This window comes from Scyliorhinus canicula, chromosome 4 (genome assembly GCF_902713615.1).
Source record: "Scyliorhinus canicula chromosome 4, sScyCan1.1, whole genome shotgun sequence".
Lineage (NCBI taxonomy): Eukaryota > Metazoa > Chordata > Chondrichthyes > Carcharhiniformes > Scyliorhinidae > Scyliorhinus > Scyliorhinus canicula.
In genome coordinates, this window is record NC_052149.1 from 33,536,110 (window position 1) to 33,564,057 (window position 27,948).

A 27,948-nucleotide genomic window follows, 5' to 3' on the forward strand; every position below is an offset into this window, starting at 1 on the left:
CCCAATGCCACCCCCAGCTCCTCCACCCACTTGGCTTTAACCTCCTCCCGCGATGCCATATCCACCAAAATCGTCCCATATATCACCGATATGCCTCCCCCAACCCAATCACTGACAACACCCCTTCCAAAAACGAAGAGGGAGGTGTCACCAGAAACATTAAGAAAACTTTTCTCTTCCTTGCAAAATCCCACAACTGCATATACCTAACCCCCCCCCCCAACCACACACACACACCCCCACCCACGGAATCCCAAACTTCGCTATCAACTCCTCCAACTCACAAACAGCCGTTCCAAAAATATGTCCTTCATTTCTATCACCCCCCTGCTCCCATCCCTGAAACCTACTATCCAGTTTTGCCGGCTCAAACAAATGATTCTCTCAAACTGGCATCAGCTTCGACCCCTGCCCCTAACTTAAAATGCTGCCAAAATTGCTTCCATATTTGCAGCATGGCTACGACCACTGGACTACCGTGTATTTCCCTGGGGGAAAAGGGAGTGCTACCATAGCTAGCATCTGCAATCCCCACAAAAACTTGCCTCTATCCTCACCCACATCGCCTTCAGCTCCCTACCCCAGTCCCATACCTTCTTGGTGTTCGCCGCCCAATAGTATAACATCAGATCTGGAAGAGCCAAAACGCACCCACAGCCGACTGTCGCCCTCCCTGAAGCACTGTCTTCCGAATCCTCGCCATCTTACCCGCCCATACAAATGGCAAAATCAACTGTCCCAATAAAAACCGCCTTCGGCAAAAAGACCGGCAAGTAGTGGAATAAAAATAATTCATCTTTACTGTCTGCACCCAACCTGCCTTTGATTGGGGTAGGCTGTCCCACCTCAACAAATCTGCCTTGACCCAATTTACGGAATCTGGCCCGTCCCGAGCCACCTGCACCCCGAGGTACCTGAAGTGAGTAGTTGCTCACGATACGGCAATCCCTTCAAGCCAGCTCCTGCCCCCGGTATCCTAAAAAAGCCCCAAATCATCTGAGCAGCCCCATTTTATCCCCCACCATGGGACCCGGGCTAGGAATATAGCAAAGATCATCAGCATACAGGACACCTTATGCTCCTCCTCCTCCACCCCCCACCCCCCTCACTATCAAACTCCACCTATCCGAGCACCTCAGCGCAATGGCCAAGGGCCCCGCACAAACAAAAGACGGGACATGGGATATCCATGTCTTGTTTTCCTCTGCAGCTGATAATATCCCGAATTCACCTCAATTGTATGAACACTCGTCTTATATAACAATTAGACCCACGCCACAAACGTAGGCCCAATCCCAAACTGCTCCAATAGCACAAACAAATAACTCCCATTCTAATCAATCAAATGTCTTCTCCTCATCCAGTGCCGCCACCACCTCCAGCTCCCCCACCCTCCTTCTGATGCAGAAAGCACCATGTTTAACAAGCACTAGAAACTCGAGGGCAACTACCTACCCTTTATAAACCCCGTCTGATCCTTCCAATCACCTGCTGAATGAAGGCACTCCTCCAACCTAAGTGCCAACATTTTGGCAAGAACCTTAGCATCGATATTCAACAGGAATATTGGCCAATACGACCCACACTCCTCCGGGTCCTTATCTTTTTGTAACAACAGAGAAATAGATGCCAGTCCCATTGTTTCCGGGAGCACCCCCTTATCCATTGTGTCCTCAAACACCGGCGCCAGCCTATCCAAAAAAGTCATATAGAATTCCACCGGGAAACTGTCCGGCCCCGGTTCTTTACCCGTTTGCATCTTCCCGTTCGCCATCTGAACCTCCTCAATCCTCCACCTCCTCCTCTCCTACTTTAGAACACTCTAGCCTCACCAAGAACTTCCTTATATGCAACTTATCCCCTGGAGGCTTTGACCGATACAACCTCTTATAAGACTCCTCAAATGCCTTGTTCACCTGCTGCGGCGCCACCACCAGCCCCCTCACCCTATCCCGGACCTGAACGATCTCTCACGAGGCTGCCTGCCAGAGGAGCTTTCCTGCCAGCAAGTGATTGTCCTTCGCCCCGTACTCGTACACCACACCGCCTCAGCTGGCGTACCGCTTTTCCTGTAGACAAAAGGTCAAACTGCGTCTACAATTCCTTTCTACTGATCAAAATCTCCGGAGTGGGATCCTCCGCATTCTTCCCATCAACTTGCAAAATTTCATTCACCAGCTGCTGCCGCTCTTCTCTTGCCTCCCTATCCACGTGCGCCTTATCACTGCCTTCAGCGCCTCCCAAACCAACAATGGTGAGACCTGTCCATTCTTATTAAACCCCACATAATCGTCAATCACCTTTACCATCCTCACACAAAAACTTGGATCCATAAGCAGCCCCACATCCAACCTCCACGCTGGTCTCTGCACAGGCCCTTCTCCAGGACCACATCCACCTGGTGCAGAGCGTGATCTGAAATAATGTTCACCGAGTTTTCCGCTTTCCTCACCCCCAACAACACCCCCCCCATAATAAAAAAGTCATTATGCACTGGTGAAAAAAGGAATACTCTCTGCCATGAGTCCACTCCTCCCACCTCCTTCATAAACACTGCCAACACCGTCGCCCCCTGGAAGGAGTCAACCAGCGCGACTTAGATCAACCCATCTTCGGATGTAGCCCTATATTTACATTTTTTTAAAATAAATTTAAAGTACCTACTCCATCTGAAACCTAACTCTCTCACCAACTGGTACCGCTAGCCCCAAGCCCTGCTATCAAAGCCCAAGTTGAATACCTGATTCATTCAATCTTTCCGAAGCCCAACCTGGTCCTTCACCCTCAAATGGGTCTCCTGCAACATCACCACATTGGCTCTCAAGCTTTTCAAAAATGCACAGTAAGAAGTCTTACACCACCAGGTTAAAGTCCAACAGGTTTATTTGGAATCACTAGCTTTCGGAGCGCAGCTCCTTCACCAGGTGAGGAGACTCTAGCCCACTTCACCAACCCCCGCACGTTCCACATTACCATTCGGACTGGGGGTTTCTCAACAACCCACCCCGCCCATCAACCATGATCCCAGCCCCACCCCGGGACCAAGCCCTACCCCTATTCACGGTCAGCCAGCTACCCATCCCCCTCTCCCCATTTTCCCAGAAACCCCCAACCATTTCCTCTCAATACTACTCCTCACTGCATACTCGCCATCCTCCCACCATTCACACCTCCCAGGCACATCGACACCTGTCCACACGGGCACAGCCGGTCATGGCCCCTCCCGCACCTAATTCCCATTCACCAACCAACTTACATTTGCTAGTGAAGTGGCCCCTGCCAGAGCCTCCTCCCCCCACATACCTTGTACAAAAACCAACAGAAAACCCTCCCCACACCCAGCTTTCTAAACCAACCAAAGATGATAAACCCCAAAAGGGAAAAAACCCCAAAACATTCTCCTAACATCCCAAAACCATCCCCTCCCAACCACAGCATAAGAAAACCAAGTCCCAATCCTTCAGCCCTCACAAACGCCTCCGCCATTTCAAAGCTAGACTCCTCAGTGTTATGCGTAACTCTCCAATTCGCCAGCTGGACCACTCTGAATTGCATATTACTCTTATAAAGCACTGCCTTCATCTTGTTAAAAGCTGCCTGCCATCTTGTCAGCTCCACCATTGCGTCCTGGTATATACGAATACCACTGCCTTCCCACCTCACTTCCTGATTCTGCTTGGCCCATCTCAAGACCTTCTCCTTCATCTGATAGATGTGAAAACGGACTATCACAGCTGTTGATGAATCATTCGACTTTGGCTTCAGACAGAGCGACTAGTGAGCCCTATCCAGCTCAAAGAAGGAAATGTTCTCCTCCTTCTTCAACAACTTGACAAACATTCCCAGCCCTCCAGCCCCTCAGGCAGTGTCATAGTCCGATAATTCTGCCGCCGTGACCTGTTCTCCAGGTCCACCACTTTGGCTCAGTCTTTGGGAGGTGAGGTGGCTCAGTCCTTTATTACTTTCCTCCATCTTCCGCAGCTCCTCTCACATCGAGGCGAGCTGTTTGCTGGGCCGCAACAATGCCTTTGCCACTCCCCTCAATGGCTCTCCATGCTCCCATATCGCCATCAACATCTTTCCAAGAGCCAAGGACGGCACGGTGGTGCAGTGGTTAGCACTGCTGCCTCATTGTGCCGAGGACCCAGATCCGATCCCAGCCCCGGGTCACTCTCTGTGTGGAGTTTGACATTCTCTCTGTGTCTGTGTGGGTCTCACCCCCACAGCCCAAATATGTGCAGGGTCGGTGGATTAGCCACGCTTAATTGCCCTTTAATTCAATTTTTTTTTTACCTTTCCAAGAGCCTCCTTTTTGTCCACCAACTGTTTGAGCATTCCCATTATTTCCTTCCCATGCTGCTCAAACTCCACCGCAATCACCCTCGCCAGTGTGTTCACCATAATGGATGCAGCCCCACCCAGTGAGCTTGCCCCAGCCATCTTTCCTCCTTAGAACTCCACACTGAACCCGAGACCTCAGGTGGACCATTGTTCATTCCTTTTCATGCCGTATTCTTCCGTTGGGTTTTCGACATTATCTAATTATCACGGGCGGAATTCTCCGACCCCCCCGCAGGGTTAGGGAATCGCCCGGGGCCGGCGTAAATCCTGCCCCCGCATTGGCCGGAATTCTCCGCCACCCGGGAATCGGCGGGGTTGGGAATTGCGCCGGTCGGCGGGCCCCCCGCGGCGATTCTCCGTCCCACGATGGGTCGAAGTCCTGCCGCTGTCAGGCCTCTCCCGCCGACATGGTTTAAACCACCTCTGGTGCCAGCGGGAGCAGGAGGCGCGAGCGGGCCCCGGGGTCCTGAGGGGGGGGGGGGCACGGCGATCTGACCCCAGGGGGTGCCCCCACAGTGGCCAGGCCCGCGATCGGGGCCCACCGATCGGCAGGCGGGCCGGTGCTGTGGGGGCACTCTTTTTCTTCCGCTGTCGCCACGGCCTACACCATGGCGGAAGAGACCCCCTCCACCGCGCGTGCGCCGGGGTGACGTCAGCTGACGCTCCGGCGCATGCGCGGACTCACGCTGACCGGCGAAGGCCTTTCAGTCAGCCGTTCGCGTCGGTCGGCCGGGCGCCAAAGGCCATTCGTGTCGGTCAGCGGAGTGGCAGGCACTCCGGCGCGGGCCTAGCCCCTAAAGGTGCAGAGAATTCCGCACCTTTGGGGAGGCCCGACGCCGGAGTGGTTCTTGCCACTCCGGTACGCCGGGACCCCCCCGCCCCGCCGGGTAGGGGAGAATCCCGGCCCACGACTTTACAGGAGACCATTGATATAAAATATCCCCTAAAACTGGGCAAACAGGGTCAAGAAGCGTAAGACTTCTTACTTGTAAACATAAGCATGGCTTGAAAGAATGGTGATCTCACATTTACGACATCTTAATTGAACCTTCTGCAGCCTCAAAGTCTGGCTGTCTTTCAAACCAAGATGTTTAAAATATTACTGCAGCCGATACCTATAATACAATATATATACTAATTTCTTACATTCATCACAAAACAAAGGGCAGAAATTGAATTTTTTCAATACAGGCAAGAGCACAAAATGGCACTGTTACAGTGTAACAGAAAAAAAGGTGAGAGAAATGGAGCTTCTCCCAATGTTATCACAGGCCTCGATATCCTTAATTCTGAAGAAGGATAAGGACCCAGAGCAGTCTGGGTCCTACTGCCCGATCTTGCTGCTACATTTGGTCACCAAGCTGTTAGCAAAGGTCTTGGCCTCGCTTATAGAGGACTGTGTAGCGGGGGTGATAGGGGAAGGCCAGACAGGGTTGTAATGGGGAGACATCTGTCGGCGAACGTTATGCGCTTATTCAATGTGATAATGATGTCCCCGGTGGGATAGGAGGTGGAGGTGGCGATCACTATACATACAAAAGCCTTTGATCGGGTAGACGGATGGTTCCAAGTTTGGGCAGGGGTTTGTGTATTGGTTCTGGTTGCTATAAAGGGCACCAGTGTTAGGACAAATCGGGTAAGCTCAGGGTATTTTGGATTGCATCGTGGAACAAGGCAGGGATGCCCATTCTCCCCGTTGCTTATGCCCTGGTGATAGAGCCATTGGCAGTGGCGCTTAAGAACATCGAGGGTGGTGCGGAACATAGAGTTTTGCTATATGCGGACAATCTGTTATTTTACATTTCGGACCCGTTAGGAGGCATTGTGTGTGTGTGTGGGGGGGGGGGGGGGGATCATGAATATCTTAGAGGAATTTGGCTGGTTGTCCGGGTATAAATTAAACATGGGGAAGAGTGAGGTCTCCCTGATTCAACAAGGAGACAGAAAGGGAGGCTGGGCGAGCTGTCGTTTAAAGTGGTGGGGATGAACTTTAGATACTTGGGCATTCCGGGAACAATTGCACAAATTGAACCTGGCGCGGTTGGTAGAGCAGGTAAAAGGGGAGTTTTAAAAGGTGGGACGTGCTCCCGCACAGTGGTTAGCACTGCTGCCTCATGGCACTGAGGATCTGGGTTTGATTCCGGCCCCGGGTCACTGTCCATGTGGCGTTTGCACATTTTTCCCATGTTTGCATAGGCCTCACCCCACAATCCAAAGGTGTACAGGCCAGGTGGATTGGCCATGCTAAATTGCCCCTTAATTGGGGAGAAAAAAAATTGAGTACTCTAAATATATTTTTTTAAATAGCTATTCGGCAGTCCACCTAAGAAATTCCATGTCATGGGTTCTCAGGGTCCTTGCATGGCTGATGCGAAACATAATTTAAAAGGGAATTTTTGTAAAAGAGGAACATAAAAGATTTGGAGGGGAACATGATGTTACAGGAGGGAAAGGAAACATACTATTAGTTAATGTTGGTATGAAAATTCGTCTGAATTCTGCCTTTTCCTTTGTGCATATTGCACCCACCCTTGGTCTCCCTTCTTCCACACACTCTGTTTTCCTTCTTCACCTGGTTATTGGCGACATCCTGGCTCTGAGGTTCGCGAGCAGCTTCTGGTCTGAAAACCAACCTTAAAGCACATGTATTAACATTTGACAATGTGATGTGATCAAGAGTGTGATGGAAATTTACCTGGATGAAGGCAACTCCAGCAGAATTCGAGAAGCTTGAACCTGCCAAGAACAGAGCAGCTTACCAAATCAGCACCACCTTAACACCTTAAACATCTGTCCCTCTACTACTGGTGTGCACCATGAATGCAGAATGTACTATCTACAGTACAGCAACTTATCAAGGCTTCCCTGACAGCACATCCCAAACCTGTGACGTAAAAAGAAACAGGCAGCAGGTATATGAGAACACCATCACCACCAAGTTCTCTTTTCAGTTATATCCACCAAGTTCTCTTTTAAATTATACACCATCGCAACTTGTATATGAATGCCAGTTCCTCCTCATCTGCTGGTCAAAATCCTGGAACTGTCTTCCTAACCCCTGGTTTAGCTCAGTTGGCTAGTCAGCTGGTTTGTGATGCAGAGCGAGGCCAGCAGGGTTCAATTCCCATACCGGCTGAGGTTATTCATGGAGGTCCGCTTTCTCAACCTTGCCCCTCGAGTCAGGTGTGATGATTTTCAGGTTAAATCACCACCAGTCAGCTCTCCCCCTCAAAGGGGAAAGCAGCCTATGGTCATCTGAGACTATGGCGACTTTACTTTTACCTTATCAAAGGACCATTTTTGCCACAAGAAGGCAACTTACTGCCACCTTCTCAAGAGCATGGGTGGGTAATGAATGCTGGTCTTCTAGTGATGCCAATATGCCAAGAATGCATTTTTAAAAAGATTTCAGTGACCAAACCTCCAGGAATGTCTCCACCAGAGGCTGTAATTTTAATCATAATCTTTACTGGTGTCACAAGAGGCTTACATTAACACTGCAATGAAGTTACTGTAAAAATCCCCTCGTCGCCTCATTCCATCGCCTGTTCAGGTACACAGAGGGAGAATTCAGAACGTCTAATTCACCTAACAAGCGCGTCTTTTGGGACTTGTGGGAGGAAATTGCAGCACCCCAGAGCAGACTTCACACAGGCAGTGACCCAAGCGGGAATCGAACCTGGGACCCTGACGCTGTGAAGCAACAATGCTAACCACTGCTACCGTGCCACCCACCTATGGCCATCTGAGAAGTGGCCCCACCCAATATTGAGTCAAATTGTTAGTTGGGTGCAGAAAATTGACTCTTGGTTGTGTCTGTCCAGTTTCTACCCTTTAGTATCCACAGGGAGCTCAATTTCTGGAGTGTTTTTGAATCAATAAATTAGTAAAATCTGATTACCTCTTAAATTTGAGGGGAAAGTAGCTCTGTAATTTCTTAGTAAAATTAAGATGCAGTAATGGGTGCAAATCTGTAATGTTAGGATGTACAGTGAAGACTGTTGGTCACTAAAGCTTTGTTATTATCTAAATTAATACACTGATTGCCATTATTACAATATGCTGTTCTTGACACATACTGAAAAATGTAATTTTAGCACAAATAACGTGTAATTTACTGCTGTTTTTTTACTCATTGTCACAGAAATTACCCTTTTCTCTGGCAAAAAAAATCTACGTTTTTAAATCGGCTTTGAAAACTTACTTTGAGCTTGGGTATCTGGCACTCATTGGTTATTCAATTAAAAAGGCTGAAAAATGGTAACTTAGTAGTTCTTCTACTGGAGTTACCGTGGTGGATTGATGAAATTCAGTGTACTTTCAGAACCATTCTCTGTTATTATTAGCATAGAGTACCTTATACACAGTCTGTCTCAAGAGTGTGGTACACTTCTTCAGAAGTGTTTAGCCATAATATTTTGCATATATTTCTTTACAAATTTAGTGTCTCAATTATTGTTTTTCCACAATTACGGGCCAATTTAACACAGCCAGTCCACCTACCCAGCACATCATTTTGGGTTGTGAGGGGGTGAGACACACAGACACTGGGAGAATGTGCAAAATCCACACGGTCAGTGACCTGGGGCCAGGATCCAACCTAGATCCTCGGCGTTGTGAGACAGCAGCACTAACCACTGTGCCACTATGCCACCCTTGTATATTGTACATTAATGTATTCATCTACATATTCATGTGAGCCAGTTTTCCATGATGAGGAATGACAGTAATTAGTCGAGTACATTATGCAGTTTTTAAAGAAATTGTTTAAATATTTAATCTATCTATTGAATTCAATAACGCATACACTTATATTGAACAATGCTCAATCTCTTCCACAGGACCAGTACCAGTTGTGTTACCGAGCAGCGCTGGAGTACCTCGGAAGCTTTGATCACTATGCAACGTAACTTCTATCACCCAATCAGAACTTGTGACTTTCAGGACCCAGAAAATGATTTTTTGAGCCATATCAAATCAAATCATTGTTTAGTTATCCTGTGCAGCGAGTTGGCAAGGTGTAATGATATCAGCAACTCAGAAATTCTATCATGATTCTTGGACTGATCAGGAACTAAGTTGACTTGTTTTAATTCCAGTAGGATGATAATTTACGCATCTCAAATCCTCTTCACCCTGCATGGGATTCCCTTTTCGATTATAATTTTAGCTCAAACACAATACATCAGTTTTCTTTTGGGCTTTAACTAGGGTACCATTTACAATTTTATAAACCTTTTTATTAAAATTGGTATTTTTTTCCGAAGCTGAATTGTTTTGCTTAATGGCAAAACAGAATTCCTTATGCTGTAAATGCATTTTTTATTTTATTATAATTGGTTAAGTTTTTATATTCTCTTTTTTGCTGATTTAAGGGTTCTTTATGTTTGCAACAGAGCTGCCCATTTTAGTGCAGTTCTGTATTTAATCCTGGTGACTGGAATCTTAACCACTGTTCTGATTATAGCTGCTGTATCTACTCCTAGGGATAGACAAATTGAACTGAAGTTTAATCTCTTATATGAAAGTGTCTTCTCTTCAGATACTGTACAATACAAAATTATTAATACTGAATAAAGCAGGAGCCTGGTGCTGTTAGATGAATTTAATAAAAAAAACAAGGTTGCATTTTGGTTTTGTACAGTTTCTTAATATGACCGATTTGATTATTTCCTTGTTTTAAAAATAATAAAAAAGTTAGAGAAAGTACTCAATACCCAATATTCTGACCAATCTATTGGAGATAAATTTAAACTGGATCACAATCAACTTGATGTAAACACTGCAGCGCACCTTGCTACAAACCTTCAATCATCTACCCAGAGAAGAGCTGGGAACAACAATGCTTATTCCTTACCAATCAGACCAGCTGGTCTCTGTTTCACATTGACTATTCTGTGGGAGTTAAGACTGCTAAGCATTTCCTGACCAATAGCCAAAATTTTCCAGTGAGCTGTTGTGGTGGATGGAAGTTCTATGATGGTATAATCTTCTGCAATTCTATGGAGCTGTTGCAGTAGGGAGACTGGGTATGAAATTGGGAAAGGTGGTGGATGAATGCCAAATATAATCAATTAATCAGAATGATATTGACTGTAACCTGATTTGAAGAGGTTGAATTGTTCGGAACGCGCTCATTTTTACCTTGTGTATGCATAGTGCTGTAGGGGTTACTCTGTTGTATACACAGTCTGTTTTCTATTTGTTGATAAATGATATCATCATTGGCAAAGTCTTGATGTTAATAAAGTTGAAAAATCGGGTTTTATACAATGTGGTTTCATTGGGGAATTTTTACTTATTTCTCTACCTTTGGAAATTTAAGCTATTTAACGAATCCACCAGTTTGGGTTGTGTGCAGGTGTAAATACAAATTTATCAAGAGCAATTGGATAGAAAACAATTAAGGCCATTGCTGATTTCTAAAGAATCATAATTAAAGAGAAGTTGTGAAGAGGGTAACAATGAGATAAGAACTCCAAATGGTTCCAGTCAGCTCATTGTGATCATTCTGATTACCACAGTTGTGAAACTGAAATTAGACCTCTGAAAACTTTCAGTGGGAAATATGTCCCATCAAAAATGCACGATCCCCCTTTGTTTCAGTTCCAACTTCTTAAGTGATCATCTCACTGCCGCCTCAATTTTCCCACTTTCTTTCCTCTCTGGAAGATATTGTCCTTTATTAGGATACAATTCCAAGTGCTGACAACCCTTCTGTACCTTGTCGAAGTTCTCATTATTTATGTATGCAAGCTCAAGACCGGAAGTAGCAGTAGGCTGTTTCACAGGGTGTACATCACAGTCAAGCCTAATTGTGTTCTCACCAAATACAATTCATTCATGCTCTGGCAGAGGTCCCAGGTAGGCAATTGAAAGTTAAATTTCTCCCTCTAGGGTCAAAGCTCCTGAGGCTTATTTGGAAGAGATCAGCTAACTTCCCAATGGCTGAGAATGAAACCTGAAGCTGGATTTTATGCGGCCCAGACCCAGCTAAAATGTTGGGGGTGGGGGCAGCTCAATAGTAGAGCAGCTGCCCCGCTGCCATTGGACAACAGGTTGGCAATTAAGAGTAATGACTGGGTGTGAAATTGGGAAAGGTGGTGGATGAATGCCAAATGCTAATCCTTCCCTGAAGAAAATCTTGCCTTCGAGAGCTGCAAGTCGTTAAAAAGCCGGCAGTACCAGCAGCACCATTGCGAGTGAGTCTGAGGGGGTGGATCTAGCCTAACAGATGAACTAGGAGTCTCCCTGGGTGCCAAGCTAGCAGGCCCTGGTAAGGGGGGAGAGGTAAGTTTGGAAGATTTAAAGAGGGACCCACCCGCACCCCCCGGAAACCCACGTCCACCTTGCACGGGGGGACATGCTTGCTCTGGGCTTCTCCTGTCGCCAGTTAAAGCCAAGTGATGGCAGGATGAGGCCTCAATTGGTCTACTGACAGGTGGGCTGCTCAACACCTCCCCCTCCGTTGGTTAAATTGTGGTGGGGTTAGGGACAGGTGGGTAGGTGGTAGGCAGGCCTGCCTTCACATCTGTCAGCAGGGAGTGGAACAGCCAGCTCCTCTGGTTTGCATAATTCAATGTTGAACTAAGAAATGTCTGAAAATGCTAGGTCATCAGAAAATAAATTATACACTTCCTAAGAGCTCATGAGCAGTGGCTGATTTGCTTAAATGCATATTGTGATGTGCTGATCACCAAGGCAACGTGGCATTAATTACATGCTGAAAATCTGAAATTAAAATTTATAGGGTTGGAACAACCTTGGACTGGGAATCACAGTCAGCTTGCTTCTTCAATCCTATTTACTTACATTGCAATGCAGCTGCACCTTTCTCATCCTACTTTCTGAAAATAGTGCTATGCAATGTGTTCCTGAGTCTTTCAGTCGAGTGCAGCAGAGCCGGGGAAGGAATTCATGGCCCCTTTTTTATAGCACTAACAGCTGTAAAGCAGGTAAGTTTTAAGGTCCAGCACTTTGAGAAACCACTGAGGAGGTAAGTAGGTAATGGGGGGGGGGGGGTCAGTGGTCAGGTGATCAGTAGGGGATTAAACGTTGGGAATGGGATCTGGTGGTCAATGGGGACGTTTAGATGATCCAGTGGAGGGGTGTGAGGTGTTTTGTGGGGCAGTCAGATAATCAGTGGATAGGGTTGGGTGGTCAGGGGGGGGGGGGGTCAGGGGGGTAGCCGGATGGAGGATAGTCAAAGGCTGAGGAGGTGGGGATAGTTGGGGGCTCATGAGTATAGTCACCCAGGAGTTAGAAGTGGTTTTAATTCTTCTAACTTTTCCTGGGTAACTATTCTGGTAAGATAGTTGGAAACATCTGACATTGGTGGGAGGGTGGGGTCCCCAACACATCTTTGAGGTGTATCCCAGGTATGACACCCTGGATATAAATAAGAAACCTTAATGTTGGAAAGTCTTTGCAGGTTAGACAGCATCCATGGAGAGAATTACTGTTTCAGATCAGTGACCTATATTCAGGGAATGGCAAACGAGGAGAAACTCCTAATCTCTCTTTACGCTATCTGGATTTTTTTCTCGTTGGGTTAAGGAGATCGTTCAAAATTCTAGTGGTTCATAACTCGGCCCTAATCAAATTTGTTAAGGTGAAAAAGATGTTTCGCTTTGAGATCCATTTTGTGCTGTGTGTAAACGTACTTGAGCGAATGTGACTTAGTCAGAGAATCAGAAGTTACAGCACAGAATGAGGCCATTCCACCCATTGTTTCCATGTCTGCAGGAGCAACTCTTGCTTGTCCCACTCCCCTGCAATTCTTTATCTCTTCAGATAATTATCCAATTGCTGTCACAGTATGTGGATATTGTAAAGCACATAAAGGATTAATGTAATGTTACTACTCCCCGTGTCTGCGTGGGTTTTGCCCCCACAACCCAAAAATGTGCAGAATAGGTGGATTGGCCACGCTAAATTGCCCCTTAATTGGAAAAAATAATTGGGTAATCTAAATTTTTTTTTAAAATAAAATGTAATGTTACTACTCTAGTCACTGGATGGTGCTATAGAGCAACCATAAAAATATCACATGCCTTCTTGACTTTTGGGAGACAGATGTGTAGTAATAATCAAGGCCTAGTTTTAAGGCCGATTAAATTGGATGTCTTAAATTAAAGAATGGGGCACTTTAAAAACCACAGCCTGCAGAATCCAAATATACAGAACTCAAGACTAGCAGTCAGGGTCTTTCTGAAGCAGACCCTGAATAACCCATCAAGTAATTATCATTGCTACTTCAGATTCACTGGCCTATTGACCACAGTTCCTTATAGCCCATCAACTGATAGTTGCTCCTACTTGGCCTATTGTTCACAGTTCCTATAACCCATCAAGCAATCATCGCTCCTCCCAAGGCGGGCTCAGGTGCCCTGTCAACAGGTCATTAACCAGACCATTGGGCACTCAGACTCCATTGGCCAAAGGCCAAGGGCAGGTGGGAAAAGGAGGTGGGTGGCAACAGGAGGGATAAAAAGATAGGCATTTTCCAGACATCTGGAGAGAAAGGACTGGAAGCTAAGACTCGAAGCAAAAGACTCAAAGCAAAAGCCTCGAAGCAAAAGACTCTAAGTAAAAGACTCGAAGTAAAAGACTCGAAGCTTGGTGTGTGAGGTGACCTTGGCCAGACCTAAAGGAAGGAAGCAAGCAAGGAACAGCCAGCGAGAAGCACCTTTGCAAAGATGAACCAGAGGGACTCGGGGATCAGATCTGCAGCTTACCAAATCACCTTTACGGGAAATATAGTTGAATCCTGGGTGTTTCTTGTATGTATAGTGGGTAAATTATGGGTTAATTATATTTAATAAAGTGTGTTGCATTATATCTGTGTCCTACTTTGTTCTCATAAATAAAGATAACTGGGTAAACTTTAATTAAAGAGCTGGTTGAAGTATCTGAATTGGACGGATACAACAGATGGAGATACATGGAGAGTGGAAGACAGAGTAGTTGTGAGATAGTTGAACTAATAGAATCGTTAATAGTGTAGATGTGTAGGGGTAATCTTTACTTAACTAATTCCTTAGTAATATGTTCGAATCTAATTCAGTGCAGTGTCATAAATTAGGTTTATTTATTAAACACAGCTTGTTCTTTGTTCGCACTACAACCTTCACCATCCTGAAAGAACAAAAACAAAGAACACATTTGCCACTCTTTGTGTGAAGTTTTTCCTTTTTGTTCTCTTGCCATTTACCTGAAATTGATGTCCTCTTGTTCTCTTCCACAAATGGGAATAGTTTTGCCCCATCTGCTTGGTCCAAACCCTTCATGATTATGGATACCTCCATCAACTTTAGAAGACCCCTGCACTCCTAACCTGCAGCCCAGATTCTCAAATCTACCTTTGTATGTGAAATTCCTTGTCCTTGGGTCTGTTCTCACCAGTCTTTTCTGCACCTTTAATCTTCTTTAAAGTGCCCAGAATTGGACATAGTGGCTGGAATTTTCCCTTCCCACTTGCAGCGGGTTTCATGGTGCGGAGAACCTAGCGGCAGGTTAAAAAGTCAGGAATTCACCGGGTTTTCCATTCTTCCTGCTGTCAAGTGGCGGGAACGCAATTTGCATTCATTTAACCTTCATGAATATACATTAAAACAGCTGTTCGTCAGAATCTCCTCACCCCTCCCAACTTGCATCGCGCCTGCAGGAAATTATGCCGGCCTCAACCCCCAGTACTGGGGTTGGAGAGTGCAGGGGTCTTCTGCACCAGTGGCTGACACTTGTCCACAAGAACAACACTGTGATACTCCGAACTCCAGGGGGGGGATTCTATGTTTTGCCGGCGCCCAGGGGATTCCCGACGGCGTGGGGCTGCCCCACAATGGGAAACCCCATAGACCGGCCGGCTTAACGTAGAATCCCGCCGGCGGTTCGGGGCAGAAAAGTGTTGTGGCGGGACGGAGATTCCCGCCCCAGTTTCATAAACAAAGGGCGCAATTCTCCGCAACAGCGGAGAATCGGGAAGGCTGCCATGGAAGAGGCCGTCACCCACGGCAGCCTCCGCGCCCCCTCCCGGGACCCGATTCTCTCCCCCCCCCCCAATCGGGGCTAGGAGCGGGGTCTCGGCGGTGCGGCCTTGACGACGGTTATCAAGGCCCGCGCCAAGCATGACGCCGGCTGATGCGTCTAATGACGTCAGCTGCGCATGCGCAGGTTGGACAGCGCCAACCCGCATATGCGCGGTTGGCGTCTTTTCCCTCAGCCACCCCGCAAGACGTGGCGGCTTGATCTTGCGGGGCGGCGGAGGGAAAATAGTGCGTCCCTTTTGGACGCAAGGCCCACGATCGGTGGGCACCGATCGCGGGCCTTTGCCCTCCTTGGCACGGCCATGGTACTACCGTGCCAATCGGGCGCCTAGAAGCACCAAACAGGCTTCTGGCGTCCATTTCACGATGGTGGCGACCAGGTGTGGTTGCTGCCGTCGTGAAAAGGTCGTAAACGGCCGGCCACTCAGCCCATCGGCCTCGGAGAATCGCCGTTCGCCGTGAAAAACGGCGAGCGGCGATTCGGGGCGGGGTGAGCGTGGGGTGGGGGAGAGAATAGCGGGGGATCACAAAAAATGTCGGGAGGCCCTCCCGCTATTCTCCCAAGCGTTGTGGGGAGCGGAGAATTCTGCCCGAGCACTGTGACTGGGGCTGAGGTGGGAGACAAGAATGGGGATGATGAACACCGGGGAGGGCAACAAGAAGGGACAGCTGTGTAAGGGCTGTGGGCGGACAATGGCCGAACAGCAGGGGGGCAATGGGGAGAGAAGGCTGTGGGGAGGGGGGGTTAACATGAGGGGGCAACAGGGAGTAAAAGCTTTGAGGGGGAAGGGTAATGACAAGGTGGGCAATGTGGAGGGAAGACTGTGCAGGGTCTGTGAGGGGGAAGAAAGGCATGATGTAAGGCAGAGGGGCAGGAGAATGAGGAACAATAGAAGGCAGGGGTTAGACATGGACTGGAGCCTGACGAGGTTACATGAAATGCTGGCAATCAAGGGGGTCAAAGCGATACCACGTTTTCGACTGGAAGGGGATGCACGTAGACTCCGGAATAGTGGGTGGGGGCAGGTTCAATATGGCACCGGATTGCACAAGGACTCAGAGGTTTGGGGGTATACAGTGGTTTGGGAGGGGACACTAGTCCTTACCCCTCATGGCAATGGGGAACTCTGAAAGACAAAGCCCTTTGCCTGGGGCTTGCAGTCAGGAGTCACGGTACAGAAGCCTCTGTAGCAATGTGGAGATGGGTCACAGATTACAGGCCACAGGACAGTGTGTGGACTGGCAGCAGGTTCACCACCAAAGAGGGACAACCACGGCTTCTCAGACTCACCTGAATGACCTCCAGATGTCAAAGCCAGTGTCAACAAAGACTGCAGCTGTCAAGAGAGGACTTCATAAACAAGACACTCGATCAATGTTCAACTGGTCTGTGATAACTGAAAGTATATTCTGTACGTGTGTGCTCGATTCCCTGGGAGCACATGTGGTACAACACTTCCAAGTCCCATGGCTGTTCCAGTGTTGTTGGAGCTGCCCTCATCCAAGCAAGTGGTATTTCGTCACATTCCTGACATGTGCCTTGTAACTGGCTTTGGGGAGTCAGGAGGTGAGTTACTCACTGCAGAATTCCCAGCCTCTGACCTGCTTTTGTAGCCATGTGACTAGTCCAGTTCAGTTTCTGGTCAATGGTAGCCCCCCCAGGATATTGATAGTGGGGGATTCAGCAATGGAGATGATTGAGTTCTCTCTTGCTGGAGATGGTCATTACCTGGCACTTGTGTGGCGAATGTAACTTGCCACTTATTAGTCCAACCTGCCAGCTTTTTCTGCATACTGGCATGAGCAGCTTCAGTATCCAAGGAGTTCCAAATGGTGCTGAACGTTTTTCAATCATCAGCGAACATCCCCCACTGCTGACCTTGTTTTACATTAAATTTACAGTGCAGAAGGAGGCCATTCAGCCCATCGAGTCTGCACCGGCCCCTGGAGAGAGCACCCTACCCAAGCCCACACCTCCACCCTATCCCCGTAACCCCATCTAATCATTTTGGACACTAAGGGCAATTTAGCATAGACATTCCACCTAACCTGCATATTTTTAGGCTGTGGGAGGAAACCCACGCAGACACGGGGAGAAAGTGCAAACTCCACGCAGTCAGTGACCTAAGCCGGGAATCGAACCTGGGACCCTGGAGCTGTGAAGCAACTGTGCTATCACTGTGCTACCGTGCCTCCCTAATGAAGGGAAGGTGATCGTTGAAGCAGCTGAAGATGGTTGGGCCCAGGACATTACCCCGAGGATCTCCTGCAGTGATGTCCTGGGACAGAGATGATTGACCTCCAACATCTACAACTATCTTCCTTTGTGCCAGCTATGGCTCCAACCACCGATTCCCAATGACTTCAGTTTTGCTAGGGTTCCTTGATGCCACACGGTCAAGTACTTGCCTTGATGTCAGGGGCAGTCACTCTCATCGCGCCTCTTGAGTTCAGCTGCTTTGTCCATGTTTGGATTGAGGTCAAGGGCTGAGTGCCCTCTGATGGAATCCAAACTGAGCATCAGTGAGCAGGATGTTGCTGAGTAAGTACTGATTGATGGTACTGTCAATGGCACCTTCAATTTTCTGGTGATTGAGAGTAGACTGATGGTATGGTAATTGGCCAGATTGGACTTGCTCTGCTGTCTATGGACAGGACATGCAGTTTCCTATGTTGCCGGGTAGAAGCCAGTACATACAAAATAAGAGTAGAAATAGGCCATTGGGCCCCTCCAGCCTGCATGTTCTGAATTCCACATTCACATCTACCCCAAATGATCTTTGATTCTGTTACCTAACAAGAATCTATTTACTTCCACCTTAAAAATATTCAATAAACCTGCCTCCAGCGGCTTCTGAGGCAGAGTTCCAGAGCTTCGCCATACTCTGAGAAACAAATTGTCCTTATCTCTGTCCTATAAAAGTGACCCATAATTTTAAAACAGCGTCCCCTAGTTCTGGACTCACCCACAGGAGGAAATATCCTTTTCACGTTGACCTTGTCAACTGTTCAGGATCTTGTATACTTCAATCAAGTCACTCCTCACGCTTAGAAATTCCAGTGGAAGCAAGCCCAGTCTTTTCAATCTTTCTTCAGATGACAGTCCGCTCATTCCAAGTATCACTCCAGTAAACCTCCTCTGAAATGCTTCCAAAGCATTTGCAACCTTCCTTAAATAAGGAGTCTAAAATTCGAGATGTGGTCTTACTGGATGGCTAAGACCACCATGGCAAAGAATATCAGCAGAGGCCCTTTGGCAGCAAGAATGGAACCAACATGCTACCATTAAAAAACATTGGATAAAAGCAAATTACTGCGGATGCTGGAATCTGAAACCAAAGCTTTGACTAAGGGTCATCTGAACAGTCTGAAGCTCTGCACATCCAGACATAGGAACAGCTTCTTCCCCACAACTACAAGACCCTTAACGACTCCCCTCGGACTGATCTGTTCCCTGTAAGAACACTATTCCCAATGCCCTATGCTGCTCTTGCTCATGTATTTGCTTTGTTTGGCCCCTTGTTCTGCATTGTAACCAATCACTGTTTATTGATGTACCATTTGTCACTGTTCTCTGTTGATTATTTTTTTGGCCGCAGAAAAATACTTTTCAATGTACTTCAGTACATGTGACAAGAAATCAAATCAAACTCGAAACGTTAGCTCCCACAGTCCAAAGATAAACAGGTTAGGTTGATTGATCATGCTAAATTGTCCCTTAGTGTACAAACGTTAGTTGGGGTTATGAGATTGCAGGTGGGCCTAGGTACAGGGCTCTTTCAGAGGGTCGGTGCAGACCCGATGGCCGAATGGCCTCTTTCTGTAGGGAGTCTATGATTCTATGTACAAAATTCTTATAGGTCTCAACAGGGTAGATAATAAAGAGTGTTTCCCTTGCTGGGGTGTCCAGAACCAGGGGGCACAGACTCAAAATAATGGGTTCGCCCATCTAGGACGGCACAGTAGCACAGTGGTTAGCACTGATGCTTCACAGCTCCAGGGTCTCGGGTTTGATTCCGGCTTGGGTCATTGCCTGTGCGGAGTCTGCACGTTCTCCCCGTGTCTGCGTGGGTTTCCTCCGGCTGTTCCGGTTTCCTCCCACAGTCCAAAGATGTGCAGTTAGATGGATTGGCCATGCTAAAGTGCCCTTAGTGCCCAAAAAGGCTAGGTGGGGTTACGGGGATAGGGTGGAGATGTAGGCTTAAGTGGGTTGCTCTTTCTCAGGGCTGGTGCAGATTCGATGGGCCGAATGGCCTCCTTCTGCACTGTAAATTCTAGGATCTATGATCTATGAGATGAAGGAGAGTTTCTTCATGCAGATGATGGTGAATCTTTGGAATGCTCTATCCCAGAGGGCTATGGAAGCTCAGTCATTGAGTCTATTCAAGTCAGAGATCGATAGATTTCTTGATATTCAAGACATTAAGGGCTATGGAGATTTGATAAAGCAGGCTCGAGGCCCACTGGCCCACCCTTGCTCCTATGTTCATGTATAAGACGCCATTCACTGAATCAGCAACCCAAGCTGGAAACAAACAATTTAATGAAACATCAACCATCATTAGTGTCAACACACCCTACCACCTGTTACTCCAGTGCATTGAGATGCTCATCTTAACTTGCTTTATTACTTGTACAATCCCTGAACTGATGTGAGCTGAGGGCGAGGTGGGCTGCTGGTCAGTCTGATTGTGGCCTGGGATGACTAGTGGCCATGTTCTGGCTGTCTGAGGCCTGGAGGGCCCCGATGTGCTGAGGAGCTCCTGCACAGACTTACCTTGATCACCACAGCTATTGGAGGTGCTGGGGTCACAGGCAGAGAAGCTGAGAAGTGCCTGTCCACCTTCAGAGTGTCATGGGAAACATCCAGCGGCTGACAACGGCTCCTCCTCCCTTTCAGTGTGCAAAATCACATCCCTGAGAACCAGGGCAAGAGCAGCATCCAGACTGGATCCAGGCTTCCAGTCTCCTCTCTTGCCTTCTCACTGCTGTGTTGAGTTCATTGACAAGGTGATGGTGTGCACATCTGCGTGTATCGCCGACATCCACTGGCTGGTCTGATGGATCTGGTCTCTTGGGAATCAACAACCTCCGATGGAGGATGCCATGTCTGCACACTTCTGAAACACAAAGGCGCTCATGGCCTGGATGGACTCCTCCCTCATCCACGCATAGCCTCTGGAAGCTCTGCTAGATGTTCCCGTACCTGTTGCTGCAATTCCAACACACAATGTGTGTCCCTGAATCCAATCACAAGTGCACATCACTGACTTCAGACAATGTGCTGGTGGAGGGAACAGGGGAGTTATATGATTGATCCAGCACCCTTTTATGGGTTCCTCAAACTCCAAAGAGGTGGACAACAGAACCCCAAACCCTTCCATAGTGTGTAAACTTCAGAAGCGAACACAAAACAGTTCGGAATAAAATTTTCAAATGTTCTTTTCCCATCCATGTCTGTTGGGAACATCCTTTTGTCCAGCAGCGGAGCGGATAGAAGCTCAAAGCCTCCTCACGTTCTTGACTCACAACCTAGTCTCACCATCAGACTAGCTCTTGGCTGTCCTGTGCCTCTGCTAGTGGCGAACCTCTTCTTCTAAGGGTATCAGTGCTCTAATATCAGGCACTCCACTCAGGTCACAACAGTCCCGATGCCATAGAATCTCCAGATACTCCCTTTTCTGATCTCTGTAAGCAGCCGACGGGCTCCGAAATCACAAAAACTGCAGCAATCCATAATCCCTTGCCTTTTCTGTCTTTAGTGTTCAGTTCTTTCAAACTGTAAAACACACACAGTGACATGCAATAATAGCAAGGTGTGATGTCCTTGTGGTAATGTCATTGAACTCATATTGCAAAGGCCCAGGTTAATGCCCAGGGAACACCAGTTCAAATCCATCACAGTGGGTGGTATTTAAATTTTAAAATCTGGAATTGAAAGCTAGTCTCACTAATGGTGATGATGAAACTATCATCAGTTGTTATAGAAACCCATCTGGTTCACTAATAGAACATAGGACATAGAACATTACAGCGCAGTACGGGCCCTTCGGCCCTCGATGTTGCGCCAACCTGTGAAACCATCTGAAGCCTATCTGACCTACACTATTCCATTTTCATCCATATGTCTATCCAGTGACCACTTACATGCCCTTAAATTTGGCGAGTCTACTACTGTTTCAGGCAGGGCGTTCCACACCCCTACTACTCTCTGAGTAAAGAAACTGCCTCTGACATCTGTCCTATATCTACCACCCCTCAATTTAAAGCTATGTCCCCTCGTGTTGGTCATCACCATCCGAGGAAAGAGACTCTCACTGTCCATCCTATCTAACCCTCTTGACTATCTTATATGTCTCTATTAAGTCACCTCTCAGCCTTCTCCTCTCTAACGAAAACAACCTCAAGTCCCTGAGCCTTTCCTCGTAAGACCTTCCCTCCATACCAGGCAACATCCTAGTAAATCTCCTCTGAACCCTTTCCAAAGCTTCCACATCCTTCCTATAATGTGGTGACCAGAACTGCACGCAGTACTCCAGGAGCGGCCGCACCAGAGTTATGTACAGCTGCAGCATGACCTTGTGGCTCCGAAACTCAATCCCCCTACTGATAAAGGCTAGCACACCATATGCCTTCTTAACAGCCCTATTAACCTGGGTGGCAACTTTCAGGGATTTATGTACCTGGATGCCGAGATCTCTCTGTTCATCTACACTACCAAGAATCTTGCCATTAGCCCAGTACTCTGCATTACTGTTACTCCTTCCAAAGTGAACCACCTCACACTTTTCCGCATTAAACTCCATCTGCCACCTCTCAGCCCAGCTCTGCAGCTTATCTATGTCCCTCTGTATCCTATAACATCCTTCAGCACTATCCACAACTCCACCGACCTTCGTGTCATCTGCAAATTTACTAACCCATCCTTCCACACCCTCTTCCAGGTCATTTATAAAAATGACAAACAGCAGTGGCCCCAAAACAGATCCTTGCGGTACACCACTAGTAACTGAACTCCAGGATGAACATTTGCCATCAACCACCACCCTCTGTCTTCTTTCAGCTAGCCAATTACTGATCCAAACCGCTAAATCACCTTCAACCCCATACTTCCTTATTTTCTGCAATAGCCTACGGTGGGGAACCTTATCAAACGCCTTACTGAAATCCATATACACCACATCAACCGCTTTACCCTCATCCACCTGTTTGGTCACCTTCTCAAAAAACTCAATAAGGTTTGTGAGGCATGATCTACCCTTCACAAAACCGTGTTGACTATCGCTAATCAACTTGTTCTTTTCAAGATGATTATAAACCCTATCTCTTATAACCTTTTCCAACATTTTACCCACAACCGAAGTAAGGCTCACAGGTCTATAATTACCAGGGTTGTCTCTACTCCCCTTCTTGAACAAGGGGACAACATTTGCTATCCTCCAGTCTTCCAGCACTATTCCTGTCGACAAAGACGACATAAAGATCAAGGACAAAGGCTCTGCAATCTCCTCCCTGGCTTCCCAGAGAATCCTAGGATAAATCCCATCTGGCCCAGGGGACTTATCTATTTTTACACTTTCCAAAATTGCTAACACCTCCTCCTTGTGAACCTCAATTCCATCTAGCCTGGTCGACTGAACCTGAGTGTTCTCCTCGACAACATTGTCTTTCTCCAGTGTAAACACCGACGAAAAATATCCATTTAACGCTTCCCCTATCTCCTCTGATTCCACACACAACTTTCCACTACTATCCTTGATTGGTCCTAATCTTACTCTAGTCATTCTTTTGTTCCTGATATACCTATAGAAAGCCTTAGGATTTTCCTTGATCCTATCCGCCAACGACTTTTCGTGTCCTCTCCTCGCTCTTCTTAACTCTCCCTTTAGGTCCTTCCTGGCTAACTTGTAACTCTCAAGTGCCCTAACTGAGCCTTCATGTCTCATCCTAACATAAGCCTTCTTCTTCCTCTTGACAAGTGCTTCAACATCCTTAGTAAACCACGGTTCCCTTGCTCGACAACTTCCTCCCTGCCTGACAGGTACATACTTATCAAGGACACGCAGTAGCTGTTCCTTGAAAAAACTCCACATTTTGATTGTACCCATCCCCTGCAGTTTCCTTCCCCATCCTATACATCCTAAATCTTGCCGAATAGCATCATAATTGCCTTTCCCCCAGCTATAATTCTTGCCTTGCGGTATATACCTATCCCTGCCCATTGCTAAAGTAAACATAACCGAATTGTGATCACTATCACCAAAGTGCTCACCTACATCTAAATCTAACACCTGGCCGGGTTCATTACCCTGTACCAAATCCAATGTGGCCTCGCCCCTTGTTGGCCTGTCTACATACTGTGTCAGAAAACCCTCCTGCACACACTGCACAAAAACTGACCCATCTATAGTACTCGAACTATAGTATTTCCAGTCAATATTTGGAAAGTTAAAGTCCCCCATAACAACTACCCTGTTACTCTCGCTCCTGTCGAGAATCATCTTTGCAATCCTTTCCTCTACATCTCTGGAACTATTCGGAGGTCTATAGACAACTCCCAACAGGGTGACCTCTCCTCTCCTTTTCCTAACCTCGGCCCATACTACCTCAGTAGACGAGTCCTCAAATGTCCTTTCTACCGCCGTAATACTTTCCTTGATTAACAATGTCACACCCCCCCTCTTTTACCATCTTCTCTGTTCTTACAGAAACATCTAAATCCTGGAACCTGCAACAACCATTCCTGTCCCTGCTCTACCCATGTCTCTGAAATTGCCACAACATCGAGATCCCAGGTACCAACCCATGCTGCAAACTCACCCACCTTATTCCGGATGCTCCTGGCGTTGAAGTAGATACACTTCAAACTAGCGTCTTGCTTGCCGGTGCCCTCTTTCGAACTTTTAACCCTATCCCTGACCTCACTACTCTCAACATCCTGTACACTGGGACTACAATTTAGGTTCCCATCCCCCTGCTGAATTAGTTTAAAACCCCCCCGAAGAGCACTAGCAAATCTCCCCCCCCAGGATATTGGTACCCCTCTGGTTCAGGTGAAGACCATCCTGTTTGTAGAGGTCCCACCTACCCCAGAATGAGCCCCAATTATCCAGGAAACCAAAACCCTCCCTCCTGCACATCCCTGTAGCCACGTGTTCAACTCCTCTCTCTCCTTATTTCTCACTTCGCTAGCACGTGGCACGGGTAACAACCCAGAGATAACAACTCTGTTTGTTCTAGCTCTCAGCTTCCACCCTAGCTCCCTGAATTTCTGTCTCAAATCCCCATCTCTCTTCCTACCTATGTCGTTGGTACCTATGTGGACCACGACTTGGCTCTGCTCCCCCTCCCCCTTAAGGATCCCAAAAACATGATCAGAGACATCACGAACCCTGGCACCTGGGAGGCAACACACCAACCGTGAGTCTCTTTCATTCCCACAGAACCTCCTGTCTGTTCCTCTAACTATGGAGTCCCCAATGACAAGTGCTCTGTTCCTCTTCTCCCTTCCCTTCTGAGCAACAGGGACAGACTCTGTGCCAGAGACCTGTGCCCCATTGCTTACCCCTGGTAAGTCATCCCCCGCAACAGTATCCAAAATGGTATACTTGTTATAGAGGGGAACGACCACAGGGGATCCCTGCACTGCCTGCCGGTTCCCTCTCCCTCCCCTGACGGTAACCCATCTATCTTCTTCTTTTACCTGAGGTGTGACTACCTCCCTATAACTCCTCTCAATAACCCCCTCCGCCTCCCGAATGATTCGAAGTTCATCCAGCTCCAGCTCCAGGTCCCTAACGCGGTTCTCTAGGAGCTGGAGTTGGGTGCACTTCCCGCAGATGTAGTCAGCAGGGACACCCGAGGTGACCCTTTCCTCCCACATTCTGCAGGAGGGACTAAATATCTTTTAGGGAAGGACGTCTGTCGTCCTCGTTTGGCCTATATGTGGCAATTAGGCCTTGCTCCCATCAAAGAATAAAGAAAAATAAATCAGTCTCTGCTCTATTCTCAAAGACCTGTTTCAATGCCAGAATCTATTGTCAAACTGTCAAACAGAAAACTATTCCATTTGGAGAGAACCTTTCTTGTTTTCTCTTAAACACAGAGAGAAATCTAACCCCACTGCAATTAGCTTTCTATTTATCCTTTGCTTCATTCCCATGGTAACCCCAGATCCCAAGGGTATTTATTGGAACATAACGATGTCATAATCAGGAAGCCAATTAACCCTCTTTCAGAATATTCCCTCGCCTACTTTTGCAGAATAAGAATTGTATGCTTCCCAAAGCAAAAGGGTGAAATGAAGATGTATAGGAGTTTCTCCTGGTGGTGAGTATGTAAATGTACTTTATGATATCATGGCAAGCCATTCTATTTTTTTAAAAATAAATTTAGAGCACCCAATTTACCAATTAATGGGCAATTTAATGTGGCCAATTCACCTACCCTGCACATCTTTGGGTTTGTGGGGGTGAAACCCATGCAGACACGGGGAGAATGTGCAAACTCCACACGGACAGTGACCCGGGGATGAAACCCGGGTCCTTCGCGCTGTAGGCAGCGGTGCTAACCTCTGTGCCGCCCATGGTAAGCCATTCTTTTTTTTTTTAATTTAGAGTCCCCAATTCATTTTTTCCAATTAAGGGGTAATTTAGCATGACCAATCCACCTACCCTGCACCTCTTTGGGTTGTGGGGGCGAAACCCACGCAAACACGGGGAGAATATGCAAACTCCACACGGACTGTGACCCAGAGCCGGGATTGAACCTGGGACCTCGGCGCCGTGAGGCAGCAATGCTAACCTCTGCGCCACCGTGCTGCTCTCTAGTGAGCCATTCTAGCCCAGAATGTTACAGGTTCCAATTCTGGTTTGTACAGTTAACTCAGCAGGAGAGGGGTGGGGAGGTGCAATGAACACACTACTACTGAACCTTGCCTCATTGGTAAGAAAGATTATCCAGGTTTGCATGGTCTAATAGTATTAAGTGCTCCTGCTAGTAACTATGTGTATGAGTGTAAAGTGAGGTTAGATGAGGTTATGTTGTTGTACTTCCATATACACAATAACATGTCAATCCTCCATGTGTAGACTCCCATTTGGGTTGCAGTCCATCTAGTTAAGGTATCAGAGGACTGTTACCAGTGTGAATCTGTGACCCAGCTTCAGCCACCCTTCTGAAATAAGGGAACTGTAAAAAAAAACTCATGAAATTAGGTGTCCAGAATATTTAGATGTGATCTCTGACAGCAAAAGAACACAGCAAGATGTAAGAAAATAGCAAAGCCGCATGACGGCAGCTAGAGACTACTGAAAGCAGAAGGACCTTCGATTTTAATCAAACAAGCTCTCACTGAGAAGGGGCTGGTTTAGCTCACTCAGCTAAATCGCTGGCTTTTAAAGCAGACCAAGCAGGCCAGCAGCACGGTTCGATTCCCGTACCAGCCTCCCCTGGACAGGCGCCGGAATGTGGCAACTAGGGGCTTTTCACAGTAACTTCATTGAAGCCTACTCGTGACAATAAGCGATTTTCATTTTTCATTTCATTTCATTTCATTTTCATGATGCAACTTTTTTCCTTTGAGAATCAAGGGATTGATTTTAACGTGCTTCCAAGATTCTCTGATCTGAATCAGGCCTCGGGGTCACCTCCAGCCCATACAACTGCTGCAAGCTCTTGCTCGCTGTCTTGTTGCCACCCGTGACCGAGCTACAGTATGGGCGGCAGGGTAACACAGTGGTTACCACTGTTTCTTCACAGCATCAGGGTCCCAGGTTCGATTCCCCGCTTGGGTCACTGTGCGGAATCTGCATGTTCTCCCCATGTCAGCGTGGGTTTCCTCCGGGTTTCCTGCCACAAGTCCCAAAACATGTGCTGTTAGGTAATATGTACATTCTGAATTCTCCCTCCGTGTACCCGAACAGGCGCTGGAATGTGGCAATTAGGGGCTTTTCACGGCAACTTCATTGCAATGTTATTGTAAGCCTACTTGTGACAATAAAGATTATTATTATTATTAGATGGATTTATTATGCAGGAGCAGAGGCTTGGATGTTAAACAGGACACCATCCTGGGTGAGTGATGGAGACGCACCTGAAAGTGGCAGACCAGGTTAGGTTAAGGAAGGGCTGGGTCAGTCAGGTCTTTCATTCGGGGCTTGATTCTAAGACGAGGGGTGTTGCGATCCTGATTAATAAAAGGGTACAATTTGAGTCGGAGGTCACAGTCGTGGATGGGGGTGGCAGGTTCATATGGTGAGGGGTAAGCACGAAGGGGTGAGAGTAGTCCTGGTCAGTGTGTATGCCCCTAATTGGGACAATGTGGATTTTATTAGGAGGATACTAGGGAAGATCCCCGACTTGGACTCGTGTAAGCTGAGACCCGAGCCTGGACCGGTCATGTTCAAGAACGGGCAGGTTGCCAGCGATGGCAAAGGAACTGAAACGGTTCATGGAGCAAACAGGGGGAGCAGATCCGTGGAGGTTTAGCCGGTCGACAGCGAGGGAGTTCTTGTACTACTCCCACTTCCACAAGGTGTATTCCCGAATTGACTACTTTGTG

General features: G+C 47.3%; 1 protein-coding gene across 24 annotated transcripts in view; it reads left to right on the plus strand.

Moving 5' to 3' along the window:
• LOC119964463 (receptor-type tyrosine-protein phosphatase F-like) overlaps positions 1-10,614 on the plus strand; it is a 529,423-nt gene extending 518,809 nt beyond the window's left edge. For 13 of the 24 annotated variants that reach the window (XM_038793979.1, XM_038793987.1, XM_038793983.1 and 10 more), the window contains one exon: positions 9,183-10,614. In XM_038793979.1, the coding sequence (XP_038649907.1) occupies positions 9,183-9,251 (69 nt within the window). In that variant the 3' untranslated portion in view covers positions 9,252-10,614. The remainder of the gene's footprint in view (positions 1-9,182) is intronic. The other 11 variants (XM_038793980.1, XM_038793995.1, XM_038793985.1 and 8 more) reach the window with 1 other exon arrangement.
• Positions 10,615-27,948: the final 17,334 nt, after the last annotated feature.